This window comes from Caretta caretta, chromosome 5 (assembly GCF_965140235.1).
Source record: "Caretta caretta isolate rCarCar2 chromosome 5, rCarCar1.hap1, whole genome shotgun sequence".
Classification (NCBI taxonomy): domain Eukaryota; kingdom Metazoa; phylum Chordata; order Testudines; family Cheloniidae; genus Caretta; species Caretta caretta.
In genome coordinates this window covers 96,847,090-96,861,601 of record NC_134210.1, presented here as the reverse complement: position 1 = coordinate 96,861,601, position 14,512 = coordinate 96,847,090, and the positions used below count along the sequence as shown (strand labels likewise).

At 40.5% G+C, this 14,512-nt stretch overlaps 1 protein-coding gene across 4 annotated transcripts in view; it reads right to left on the bottom strand.

The window, feature by feature from the left end:
- Positions 1-681: 681 nt before the first annotated feature.
- Positions 682-14,512, bottom strand: part of PRUNE2 (prune homolog 2 with BCH domain) — a 182,521-nt gene continuing 168,690 nt past the window's right edge. Inside the window, exons 14-20 of one of the 4 annotated variants that reach the window (XM_075128716.1) lie at positions 13,379-13,510; positions 13,126-13,212; positions 10,931-11,029; positions 8,439-8,474; positions 7,851-7,889; positions 5,458-5,505; positions 682-1,114 (exon numbers count right to left, since the gene is read on the bottom strand). In XM_075128716.1, coding sequence (XP_074984817.1) covers positions 1,081-1,114; positions 5,458-5,505; positions 7,851-7,889; positions 8,439-8,474; positions 10,931-11,029; positions 13,126-13,212; positions 13,379-13,510 — 475 coding nt within the window. In that variant the 3' untranslated portion in view covers positions 682-1,080. The remainder of the gene's footprint in view (positions 1,115-5,457; positions 5,506-7,850; positions 7,890-8,438; positions 8,475-10,930; positions 11,030-13,125; positions 13,213-13,378; positions 13,511-14,512) is intronic. The other 3 variants (XM_075128717.1, XM_075128718.1, XM_075128719.1) reach the window with 3 other exon arrangements.

Here is a 14,512-nt window from a genome sequence, read left to right as displayed (position 1 = left end):
GGCCTTACATACCGGAATGTGGTATAGCAGCTGTGCATAGATGTTATTTTTGGGCGGTGGGGCTTATTTTCTGGTGAGTACTCTTGCTATATCACTCAAATTGCATTTCAATCATTATTTTACTGATATAAAATATACTCTCAGACTATTTTGATATCAGCATTTAATGATCATGGCACCATGCTATGGATTTGTATATTTTATCTAGCACTTAGAAAATCTGCAGTGTTAATACTACAAACATGGAATAATCAGCCTGTATTACTTGCGCTAAAGATGCCATTTTGAATTATCACAGTTTTAGATATACCGAGTTTGCTTTTTGTAATATTGCCAACACTGTTAGGGCATGAGATAATCATTTAGAGGACTGACCACTTTTAAAAAAACCCTGACGTTAAAAAATAAAAACACTGAACCCAATTACTAAAATTACATTTTCAATTAGTTATGTTCTCTCTGAGAAATCTCTTTAATGACTCATATATTTATTAAAAAAGTAGGCTTCTCTCTGGCCAAGCAAATGATTGTGTAAAGTCATCAGTAGCACAACCTGAACAAGCAGAGTTTCGCAGACAGCAAGAGCTATCAACACAATCAGAGAAAAATATAAACTATCTCTAGATATATTTTAAACAGTAGCGTTACAGCTAATCCGTGAAACAAACTAAGCTAAGAGTGTTTACTGTAATAATACCACTTTATTAAGCTAGGCATAAAATACTGAAGACAAAACATAACTACTCTCTTGTGAGGGTTCCACTGAATTACCCTTGAGGCACATTGTTGGTTAACTCTGATATTTTTAAATTAAAAATATACACAGTTACATAAAACAGTGCTAAATTAAATCAATTTTCTTATTGCAAACGACACCTCTGAAGATAATAAACAAAGTGAGAGCAAAAGCCTGCAGCCTCTATGGCAACAGGGTCGAGCCCTTAGCTTTCTTCAGAAATTCTGAATAGCACGGAGCTAATCATAAACCGAAAAGAAATGAACCAAACTGCCCCTTCCTCCATGGCCTTCTGTGTCAGGGAGACAGATGCAGACAACCGCTCTTCTTCAAGTGCCTGGAAGTTATGGTTTTTCTTTTCGCAGCGTCACATCAAGTCTTTAAAATAAACAAAACAAAACAATAATTCAGTGCTATGCAACACATTGCTGCTACTTTTCTCAGTCTTGAGGTTCCAGTCCTGCAGTGTGCTGAGCACTCTCGTTGACTTCAGTGCTCCAGTGTTAAATACTTTAGACAGTCCCTTTGGGCCCTATCTTGCTTCTACTTAATATGGAAAATTTAAAGGCCTGATGCTGCTCCCTTTGTTGTCAATTGCCAAATTCTCGTTGATTGCGGTAGGAGTAGAATTGGGCCCTAAGTGTGTGTGTGTGGGGTGGGGACTGGGCTACACAATGGCTTCATTAAGGATGTATTCAGAAGCACATTTTTGCCATCCATTTCAAGAAGCACTGGCAGCAATGTGGGCATATTTACAGGAATTTAAAATAAACTTGCAATGCAGACATACAATATCCCTGCCAGCACAAATGGGCAACTCATCCATTTGCTCAAGCATGCGGATTACTGAAATCTGAGATATACTATGTGGAGTTAATGATATAATTATAAATGGAAATGAATGTAGATTTATATTTGCACTATATCATTTTAAAGCAGAGAGGTCGATTCCTTAAAGGAATAATATACAGACATTATTTATGGAACTTTCTGCCATGAAAATGAAGAAATCGATAGACTGATAATTATTCCCAAATGTCAATATTTGTAGAAGGTCAGTGTTTTCTCCATGCTGAAGTGCATTGTCTACTGTACCTCTATGTGCCATTTTCCATAAATATATTTTAAAAGGCTTTGATCTCTAAAAATACAGCAAGGTTCATTGAGGGGAAGTGCAGCCTGCAAACTTGATGCATCCATGGGAAAAGTAGAGCATATCCCTGCAGTACCCCAGTGATCCTTCAAGATGGACTTCCCCCTGCCATGCTTTCTGCTGCAGCCTTTGGCTACACCCCTTGTATACATTTCTTCCTCTGAAGGGAAGGAACAGAAATCCTGGAATGGATGATTCTACCACCATTAACTCCAAAATGGCTGGTGAATGAGAATTCTCTTGGGTCCCTGAGAGCCTTGCCAGGGACAGCAGAAGTTCCCCGTATCCAACCCATCCTCCTAACCCCTGAATGTGCCCCTACCTAACCTCTGGCCCTGCAGTGTTCTTTAGGAAGGGAGCTTCATGGATTTGGGATGTGAGAAGTATCTTGTGAAGCCCTCGTTCATTCCTTCCATGTCCCTGTTCCCATTCCCACACCAAGTAATTAGGGCAATTAGGGTAATTGGGAATCAGGGCACCAAGTAATCAGCAATACATCTGTCTGTAAGTGATGCTGTTTCTCATTGTAATAAGCAGAGCACTTATTAGTTAAAATTTACAAATCTGGAAAATATCTCCCCATTATGCCTTTGATGAATCCATCCCCCAGTTTCATTGGTATGCTTTAGACTAAGGAGCTGCCACCACATTAGATCATTATTTTTCTTTGTAGAATACAGAGCTGCTGTAAAGCTCTCCTAGAGGCATACTGCATATTTATGGTCTCACAAGATCAGTATTGTTTTTAAAACATGCAAAATGCTTCAGCGTACTGAGTACTTTGTTTAAAGAGAAAAAAAAAAGAAAGAAAGTTGTCATTCAAACCACAAAAACGGAAAACATGAGAGCACACCACCAGACAAAAACCTTCCAAATGGATATAAAGAAAAAAACACAACAAGCTAAGGGCTAGGCAGACTCCAGAGAGGTTTCAGCAGAAGGGATATTGAACAGATTTGTGCAAAACTATCAGTATCAATGAGAGGACGTTTATGGGTGAAAACTGATTTTTTGCAAGAATTTATGATTATGAACAAGGGTGAATTTTTGCCATTTTGGAAAATGGACACACACTTTTTTGGCATGAGAAACAGCAAGAGTTCAGCTTGGAATTCATCCCAAATGTTCACACATTAGACCCAATGAAAATTTGCTGTTCTCATCGACGAACTGTGTCATTTTTGCTGCAAAACCAGTCTTTTGTGGAAAACAGAAAAATTGGTGATGCCACACATTTTATTTTATTGCTTTTTTGTCAAACCCCACGATTATTTTTAAAATCTGTTTTGACAGTGGTACATTTTTTTTCCACAGAGCTCTGAAACTGAGGCTATGGCTACGCTACGACCCTTACAGAGGCACAGTTGTACTGCTACAGTGGTGTCGCTGTACCATCTCCCGCGTAGCGCTCTTTGCTGGCAGGAGAGAGCTCTCCTGCCGGCATAATTAAACCACACCCAACGAGCCGTGTTAGCTCTGTCAGCAGGAGACCCTCTCCTGATGACATAGCACTGTCCACACTAGTGCTTTTGCTGGTGAAACCTATGTCAGCCAGGGAGGTGTTTTTTCACATTGCTGGCCGATAGAAGTTTTACTGACCAAAGTGATAGTATGTACAAAGCTGAAGTCTTCACTAGGTATCCTGTGCGTTGGGGGGGAGGGGGAGAGAGATGTGCATGTGTTTTTAATAGGGGCACAGGTCTGCAGGCCAGGGTTCTATTCTTGGTTCTGCCACAGATACCAGGTACGACCCTGAGACAGCGTAAAGTATAGTTTTATTCTGAAAAGCGACTATATAAAAATGGTTCCTTCTTATTCCACATGTCAGTTCTCCAGGGGAAGTCTGCTTACTTACTTACCTATCTGCTTACTTGTTTATAATTGTGCTAGTAAAAGAACAGAATTGTTCAATGAACCAGTAATGCTATACTGCTTCCTGAATTAGGAACTAATACCTTGGGAGTGCTGTTTTGTACGTTAGAGACACGTTTTTTTGTTTGATGCAACTTAGAATGTGCTTAATAGAATATTTTGATATGTATAATTAGTCCACCGTGAAATAGTGAAAGCAACGTTAGGGGAAACGGTTCAACAGCTGATAGGTACTGGAAGTCAATGGAACTGTATAAAGTATCAATTACATCTACACTAAAATCTTCATACTTTTTTTGCATTTTTAAATTTTGGAAAATGTGTCCATTTTCCTGATTTTAATTTTAAAAATTGACATTTTTAGGGAAAACCCTTCAAAATTTGGAATATTCTTTCAATAAAGATTGGGGGTTTCACAATGAAACATTGCAAAACTTCATTGAAAAGCCAAGGTTGTGGGACCGTGAAGCAAAATGAAATTGCAAAACTTTAAATGAAATTTCACACAAAAGTGGTAATTCTTGCATGGCTCAAGTGGTCATTTTAAGGGTAGAATCTATATTTTCCCTGAATTATACAGCTGAGTAAAAAAAAAACAGTGTCAATGAAAAATCCCATTATTCCCTGTTTTGGCACGTTTCCAACTCATTATAGACAAGATCATGATGTTATAATTCACCCTAAGTACAGGGCAGCATGCTGTTGTGCTGCCCCTGGAGCAGTCTGAAGGGGACATTGTGACCCTGAGTGTCCCAACCTCCATCCTGGTCTTTCCAGTGCTCTGAGGAAGGTATTAAACAGTGCTGTGTCTATCCTGGGCGCAGTATTATAACACACTGCTACACAGCCCAGTGCACTGCCAAGGGTCTACCCATAATGCACCCCTTCCCACCCACCTGTGCAGGTGGGGCACAAAGCAGTTCTGTGGAACCTGCTGCCCTGCACAGGCTACTGCCAATGACAGGAATTGGCAGTGCAAGAAAGAACCTTACACACTTTTGCAGCCACACAAGATGGGCCTCTGCTCACCTGCTTCGGTTATGATGTGGCTTTAGGAGCCGTGTGCCAAAATACTGCCTCAGTGTTAACAACTGAATGATCATTGAACTGCTCCCATTACCCAAGTCCAATTTTGGGAAGGAGGGGCATAAACACACTGGAAATGAAGTCAGGGATTGCTGTGAAGCACATCAAGAGAAGAGGGGAATTTAAAGCCTGATCCAGAGCTCATTAAAATAAATGGAATGACTCCCATTTACTTCAATGAGCTTTGAAGCAGAAGCTTGGGATGTGCCACTGAAAAACAAACTTGTAACTAATGAGACATGTGCCTTTCATCGCCCTGATCACTTTATACCTCCCCCCCCCGCCCCCACACCCTACCCCACCTGCCATATGTCTTTGTTTTTAACCTGTACAGTCATCAGGACAAGGACCGTGTTTGCCTCTGTTTGGAAAGCAGCGAGAACATTTTAAACACCACTGCACTATAAATACGTACAATTCAATCATCTTGAGTGCAGCAATGAAACACCATTTTTTCTATTTGTAAACCCCAGATTAGGCTCTTGAAAAGAAAACTGGAAAGCATTTGGTTTTGCAAAAAACTATATGGAGTTTACCCAGCCCTCAGAGTCAAACTGCATGGTCATAAAATAACATAACAATGTAACTGTCATTAGTTGTAAATTCTTACTCCTGCTCCATAGAAGTCATTTCCGGCTCATTTGAGAGGCAGCTAGTTCTGGGTTCAAGAGAAAATAGGCAGCAGTAAACATTTTCCTCTGCATTTCTTTCTCTTTTAAAATATGAAATTATATTTTGGGATGTAACTCACTGTAGTGAGTCCTGGTGATTGGGTAATAACATAAAACAATATTAACATGAATGTAACAGTTCAGTGTGAGCGACATTACACTGATTAACTCAGAGGAGTCTTTTTATGGCTATTTCCTTAGAACATATTTGACTGTGGATGGGAAATGTACTACAAACAGACTCTGTACACCTAACAATAATGTCCCCATGTGCCTCTCTACTTCCCCCTGCACTTCCTGTGCTCTAACTTGCAATCTACACAGGAAAGGTTATTAACAAGACAGCAATTTTCTCCCATGCAGTTTTCCTTCTCAGGTATTCTGATTTATTTGGCACATACGGAATGCTGACAGCACACAGAAGGATGTTTTGAATAGAATGGATGCAGCCCCATTTCTCACCATGTTCTTCTTCTGTCCCTATTTTTGGGTGTCTGGGTAAATGCCTGATGTCACATGCACACAAATATCAGATATTTGCTGTTTACAAGGGCGATTTAAATGTGATCTTTTGCTACTGGCACTGAGTCAGTCAAGTTTCTCCCGGACTAACAGCTGGTGTATATAAGGTGAATACAAGTATTTTGGGTTTTTTACATGTCGCCTTTCTCTTCTGTGGCTATACAGGCTGAATTCTCAAAAGAATTTGATGGGAATGTCTGACCACAAATGAGGAGGCATCAGGAATCAATACAACAGACACAAAACTGCATGGCTGAAAATGTAAACTGCATAAAGCAAAAAGAGGAGACAGAAGAGAATCTTCAAAAACAGTGGCTGGTTCCAAAAAAGTAGGGAAAGAAGTCAGATAGGACCTGCAGATGCAACTCCCTTCTTCAGAGACCTTATGACTAATGTGCACAAGAAAAAATATGCTCTACAAAAAAAAACCCCACTATAATTTAGCTTTTGGTGTAGCATTGGAATAACAGTTTGATCATCTACAGGGCAATTTGAATTAATATCTTTGATAAATTTTAACTTCTTCAAAAATGGCAGTGTTGAGTCATCTATAGTTATAAATCTGAAATGGAAAACCAGGATTGTATTTTAAGGCTGTGCTGGCTAAAGCTCATGCAGTTAATTCAAGACTCATTTGCCCCAGAACACTGCAAAATTGCTTTATCCCAACTGAAATCTGGAACAGGCCACATTTTAAAAGTTTTTTTGTCATCATAGTATCCACTCTCATTACCCATAACTTGGTGAAAGTGAAGTGTTGTGTGTCTCTATCTAGGGACTTCTACAGTGCTCTTCTTCCATACTGTCTGAGTGTGTCTTAGGCTCAAAGCAAAGGCATGGGAGCCAGAAGGATACTAGGGTCTGATCCCCAGCTGAACCACTGATTTACTGTGTACCCAGTTGAGGGTATGTCAGTCAACCCATCTGGTGATTCAGCTACATCATGGCCCAGCTTCACTGAGTAAATCAGTGTAATTTTTCGTTTTTGAAAAGTGTCCACACTGGATATCATAAATAGAGTAAGTCATCTCATGAGTGGGGTAGGTGGAATGCTTAAGGAACTACTCTAAAGGACTGATCAGCAGGGATCCTAGAAATCAGTTTGCCGCAGAAAAATATGGAATTTGCATTTTCACAGACAATCTTTACTTTTTACATTTTGTGAAAAACTAAAAACATATACGGTAGAACCCTGTTTATCTGAGGCTCCATTATCCGGTTCTTCGTATTAACCAAACCGGGGCTGACAGCCTGAGCCCCGCTGACACTGGTCCCAATTAGGTCAGATAAACGGGGTTCAATAAACCATTGTGTTCAACTGATACCTATATATATTGTGGCTAGGGAAACTAAACTTCAGCATTTGATTTTAGTCACAGAAAAACATGAGGTTTTTATGGTTTTTTTTATTGGAGAATTTTGGGGGTATTTTAATCACAGAAAACTAGGTCCCTGCTGATCACTGACGTCAACAGCAAACCTTTGTGAGAGAGAAGGAAATGGATTCTCAAATGTGGCATCCTTCTACAGTAATTCAGATTATGATCTGCAGTGCTTAATTTGTAATGAAAGAAGTGCTGGGGCTCAAGTAATTAGGTGCCGAGGCTCAAGCCATTTTTTTACATTCATAACTGATGCAGCGAGCCCAGAGGTGCTGGGGATATCAACTGCCAAGCCTAGAGGTACCAGGGCTCAGTCCTGAAGCACTGAAGATCTGACGGCAGTGGAAAACATAATGTGAAGTTACACTCAATCCATTCCTGTAAACCAAGTGAAAGTAATGCCAGCAGCGAGCTGAATAGTGTCTTACTTAGCTGTTTCTGATGCTTCCCTCAGCTCTTCATCCAGTCTGCATGAGTAAAAGTTATTGATGTAGAGAAGAAACAAAGAAGAAGCAAGCAGAGCATAAGAGAGAAGCAGAGCAATAGCAGAGCAAAGAACAAGTAAGGTACATGCTTCTAAAATATTCACTCCATTTTCTGCACTGTCCCTAAGGTTCTTCTATTCAATATTGCGTCATTTTTGCCTGTTCAGTTTTACCCTCTTTTACTCTGTAACTCCTTGTTGAGCTCATCTGGAGGCAGACACATAAAAGTAGCAGGGGTTTGAGGCATGCTCGCTGTACGAAGCTGAAAACATTCCATTGCTCTACCAGATACAAGTAAATTAGCTGCAGCCTCAGCCAAGTCAAGGATTTTTCCAGTGTAGTAGGTTTTAGTTGCAAAGGAGGCTGATCTCAACAGCTCGAAGGGGGAAGTAAGACAGCAAATTACATACAAGCAAATGCACGGGAAACCTCTCTCAATCAGCTGTTGAGGTCACCTATATGTGAAAGCCTAGTTCACACGTGTTCACTCCATTATGGACAGTAGCATGAGCTGCAGAGCAAGAATATTACCTCATTCTTCTCTTAAAACACTTCTCTTCATCATACCTTACAAGATAAAAGTGAATGAAGGGGAAACATCTATAAATTCAAATAATATAGAAGTAGAAAAATGAGCAAACTTTATTCCACTTAAAAACCAAACCTAACCACAAAACAAAAACCTAATCTATTTTGAATACATCCTGAGTAAAAACAAAACAAGTAAAAAACTGGCATGAATCCTTCTTTTGTCCATGGGTCCAGCAGACTTGCTATTGGTGAAGAGGCAAACTCTGCACTACTCAACAAAGGAACCAGGATGCTAACTGGTGCAGTCTCTGCTCCATTAATTCTTCTAATCCGAGCAGGGTTCCTCATGGCAGGCAGGGAAGAGGCAAACTGGAGCACAGTATACTGCTCTTCTTGCTGCTGGCAGCAGCATGTGCACTTACAGCCTGGGATGCAAGACACATCTCCTGGCCCCTCAGATCACCCCCCTTGTACAGGTACAGAAACATGTGCAGGAAAAGTAGGGAGGGGGGAAAAGAGACAAGGGGAATGACAATGAGTTAAAAAAGGATCAAGGAGGGAGGGGCAAGAAAGATGCCATGAAGTACAGAAGGAGAAAGGAAAGAAAGAAAAAAAAAATAAAAGAGAAAGGGTTGAGGACATTTGTAGAGAGCATTTGCACGTCTGGGACATGAATCCATTTAAACTTTTTCAGATCAAAAACTGCCAGCTGAGTATTATAACTACGCCTCATCAACACATTTATCCTGCCAGTAAAGTAGTCGCACAGACAATGAAATCTCCACTGTCTGTGCATCATCTTACTCGCCAGAACTTCAATTGTACTGAACTATCTTTACCAGCATCACTATGCCTTCCAAAGCTATTGAATCTGAGGAGCTTGCATATCTCAAAACATCTCATTTCCTGCTCCCTGAACCCAAATGTTTTTTTATAAATGCAACTGAAAGATGTTTGTTAAATCTATCATATAGATTGAGGCATTTTGTATGCATCTCTGACAGCTACACTGAATAGCTTGTGAAATATAGGACAGCATCGATACTCATCTCAGATTGTCATCTATTGCAGAACTGAAAACGAGGGAGAGGCTGAAATTATTTAGTAAGATTAAAAAACTTGGAAGTCAATCATAGTTTCTTTATGGATCATTATTGCAAAGTTACATTATCTCTGACATGCATTATTTTTTTCTTCCGTGTGTCAGACATACCCGGTTTTGAACAAGGCAAAGGAAGTGTGCTAAGACCCCTTCTTTGCAAAATAAATCTGCACGAAGAGAAGAGTATGTATACCCTAGTGCAGGGGTGGCCAACCTGTGGCTCTGGAGTCACATGCGGCTCTTCAGAAGTTAATATGCAGCTCCTTGTATAGGCACCAACTCCAGGGCTGGAGCTAGAGGCGCCAACTTTCCAGTGTGCTGGGGGGAGGCGGGGGCGGGTGCTCACTACTCAACCCCTGGCTCTGCCACAGGCCCTGCCCTCACTCCATCCCTTCCCACCCCCTCCCTTGAGCCTGCAGTGCCTTCGCTCCTCCCCCCTCCCCTCCCTGCACATCAGGAAACAGCTGATTGGGAGGTGCTGATTGGCAGGGCTGCAGGTGGGTAGGAGGCCCTGGGAGCAGGGGAACAGCTGATGGGGGGCTGCTGATGTATTACTGTGGCTCTTTGGCAATGTACATTGGTCAATTCTGGCTCCTTCTCAGGCTCAGGTTGGCCACCCCTGCCCTAGTGTGAAGAACCTTTCTTTTAGAGATGTCACAAGCACCTCCAACCAGGGCAGGTATTTCCTTGTTTGCCCCACTACTACTTATGGAAGCAATATAGTTTCCTCACCAGGCTAATTGCTGTTTTCCATTTTCTTTTAGTCTTGCTCATGAGTTACTTTTCCCAATTATTTGACAAAAGATAATAGGTGAGCCCCAGGGCTTTCACTGTGCAAAAGAGAGTGATCTTATCAATTGGCTATCTTTAAATTATTGCTTCGGTCCTAAGTGCAGTAAGATTAAAGACAAAAAGCACAGTAAGACTTAACTGCAGAGCAATCATTCAAAATGTAGCAGGATACTCATGAAAGGATTAAGCTTTCCTGTCCTGCCTTCAGGTTATGATTAGTGAATTAAGAGTTTGTTCTGATTAGATAATAACTCTTTCTTGTGTTTCATTGACTGAATGTTTTACTGCTTCAGAGTGGGGTGGAATTTTTGTGGAACCAGACAAAACTGGAATTGGCTCACTCCTGCTTGTGCAGCTGAATTAATGCTGACTCTTAATAATTCTTAATAAAATTAAAAGTTTTCTAACTCCCGTATAGACTCTTGAATACGAGCCCTCCAATCCAAACATCACAAATAATCATGTCACTCCATGTGAAATCAGATTTAGAAGCAAAATCTGGTTATAGTTCAGGCTTGCAAATAACAATACCTTGCTTGGATGATGGTAACTTTTTTCACCGGTACAAGTACATTCTTTTTTATTATGCTTCACTTACTTGACAATACTCTCTGGAATGTGTACATATTCCATTGGAATCAGCTCACTGAGTTCTGCCAACGTGCCAACATACTGGATCTTGCTGCTGAATTTTGAACTGAAACACAGAAATGCCACACATGATTTCATTTCCCCCTTCACAGTCTCCCACTAAAAGAAAACATAGGGAGTGGAGCCTTCCCTTTTGGTGTGAGTGCTCACTGAGGAATTACCTGATTATAACGTAAGAACAGCCATAACAGCTCAGAGCAAAGGTCCATCTAGTCCAGTACCCTGTCATCCAACAGTGGCCATTGCCAGGTGCCCCAGAGTGAATGAACAGAATAGGTAATCATTAAGTGGTCCATCCCCTGTCACCCATTCCCAGCTTCTGGCAAATAGAGGCTAGGGACAACATTCCTGCCCATCCTGGCGAATAGTCATTGACGGACCTATCCTCCATGAATTTATCTAGTTTTTTTTAACCCTGTTATAGTCTTCACCTTCACAACATCCTCTGGCAAGGAGTTCCACAGGTTGAATGTGTGTTCTATGAAAAAATACTTCTCTTTGTTTGTTTTAAACCTGCTACCTATTAATTTCATTGGGTGAGCCCTAGGTCTTGTGTTAGGAGAAGGAATAAATAACACTTCCTTATTTACTTTCTCCACATCAGTCATGATTTTATAGACCTCTATCATATCCCTCCTTAGTCATCTCTTTTCCAATCTGAAAAGTCCCAGTCTTATTAATCTCTCCTCGTACGGCAGCCATTCCATACCCCTAATCATTTTTGTTGCCCTTTTCTGAACCTTTTCCAATCCCAATATATCTTTTCTGAGATAAGGCGACCACATCTGCACGCAGTATTCAAGATGTGAGCGTACTGTACCATGGATTTATATAGAGGCAATATTATATTTTCTGCCTTATTATATATCCCTTTCTTAATGATTCCCAACATTCTGTTTGCTTTTTTGACTGCCGCTGCATATTGAGTGGATGTTTTCAGGGGACTATTCACAATGACTCCAAGATCTCTTTCTTGAGTGGTAACAGCTAATTTAGACCCCATCTTATATGTATAGTTGGGATTATGTTTTTCAATGTGAATTACTTTGTATTTATCAACACTGAATTCATCTGCCATGTTGTTGCCCAGTCCCCCAGTTTTGAGAGATCCTTTTGTAACTCTTCGCAGTCTGCCTGGGACTTAACTATCTTGAGTAGTTTTGTATCATCTGCAAATTTTGCTACCTCACTGTTTACCCCTTTTCCCAGATCATTTATGAATACATTAAATAGGACTGAGCCCAGTACAGACCCCTGGGGGACACCACTATTTACCTCTCTCCATTCTGGAAACTGACCATTTATTCCTACCCTTTGTGTCCTATCTTTTAACCAGTTACCAATCCATCAGAGTACCTTCCCTCCCATGACTGCTTACTTTGCTTAAGAGCCTTTTATTAGGGACCTTGTCAAAGGCTTTCTGAAAATCTAAATACACTATATCCACTGGATCCCCCTTGTCCACATGCTTGTTGAGCCCTCAAAGAATTCTAGTAGATTGGTGAGGCATGTTTTCCCTTTTCAAAAACCATGTTGACTATTCCCCAACAAATTATGTTCATCTATGTGTCTGACAGTTTTGTTCTTTACTATAGTTTCAACCAGCGTTTACAAGGAAACTGAGGATAAAGGCCTGTTTTCATTTTCATCTTCAGGCTGGATGTGCTGCTCAGTCATTGCTCTCTGGCCCTTTTTTTTTAAGGGCCGATCAGGAGCTTGACCACTGGACAATAAGTAATTAAGTAATCCACATCATGAGTTTTCTAACTAAGAAATTTCAATAAAACACCCACTTGGGCTTTGTGCAGGGATAGTCCAAGATACCCTTAACAGTTAAGGCCAATTAAAAAAATAAGAGAGTCCCACTTGTACACACAAATACAGGTGTCCAACTGGGTGCCTATGATGTATGCAATTTCTTACTCCAGTTGTTCATGTGTAGTAAGGTTTTGCAAATACCCCAATACACACTTCATCTTCCAGGACCTGGGAAGTATGTGCAAGGACTTGTAAATTAAGCATGCGTCTGTGGAAGGCCATCAGGAACAAGCAAGTCCTGTGCTAAAGCCATTTCTGACCATTCATGGGCTTCTATGTTTTGAAGGACACTGAGTAAAAATAAAACTGATATGTATTACATACCTTATAAAAGGTCGTGTCACTGCTAGAATAGTTCTGATAAACCAAGAAGGATGAACGATTATAAATGATTTCAAATTCTTCCTTAACCTAAGTTGGAAAGAAAAATGCTTCAGCTTCTTAAAAATAAAAATGTCACATAGAAACACTATATGCAATCAATAATCTAAGAGCAGGCTCGATAATGAGAAGAAGTGTCAAAGGGTGGCATTTAAAATAGTGGGTGTGGTCAAGGAGGAAAATATACAGTGCTCACCGTCTATCAATCATCTGGTAACATTTTTTCATCCAGCCAAATCCAGGCATCTTTCTTCGTGGTGTTGCTCCATTCAAGTAGACAATCATATAGTCTTCAGCTACCATCAGCTCTAAGGTACTTATTACATATCTGATTGGAGAGTAAAAGCCTGTGAGTGAGCAATCTTTTATCCATTTATCCCTAATCAAAACCACATAATTAGGCATAAATTAATTAATACAAGCACACTTAGACTAAAACAGCTTTTCATTTTGCTTTAAATTAAAAGCAGACATTGACAACTGACTCAAAGCTAGTTTGGGGTTGCTTATCCTGCAAGCTATAAACGTATCTTCAGCTTCAGAAAAATATAGTTTCCTTTGGAAAACTTCCTTTCAGAAAGTGAGTCTGGAACACTTCCATCATTACGGGTGGGGTTTTTACCCCATTTAAACACATTATGCCAACAGTCAACAAGGGAGACCAAGATAATTAAATTCCAAGTGGTGCTGAGATCTGACTAGCACAGACAAAGAAAAACTTAGCTTTATCGTTAGTCATTGGCATGTTTACTCGGGAAAATAAGACCAAAAAAAAGGAACATAAAGACACTTAGTTGTAATTCTTGTTCTCAGAAGGTGCAACAGATCCTATCTCCTGGGTCTGTGAGTGACAGGTATTACCAAGCTTTTGAATTCCAAAACTATTAAACCAGCTAGGAGGCAGTATGAACCGCCCTGCTTCTGCTGAAGGGACAGAATACCCCTTAGTACTTCTAACCATAGGGTCCTTTTTGAACATAAATCCCTGAGACCTACATAATGCTAATATGAATCCCCAACCCTACAATAGTTTATGACAGGACTGCACTCTGTTGGCCAGATTCACCCCCATGGTAGTCGCCAATAACAGGACAATTTAAATTCTGGTCTTGTCTCCACAGAAACAGATGATCACCTCTCTCCCCCCAACCCCATTAGGTCTCATCCAGCTCTGCAACACTGATGCCACTGGTAGAAAGGCTGAGCACATTTTCAGAGTCTTTGCCTTTGAGAGAGGAAAAAGTTGATAAACGACCTTCAGAAATGTGTTGTGCCTAAACATAGCATCTTCCATTAAAGGCCTTGTTGTCACCAGAACAGCCTAACGCCT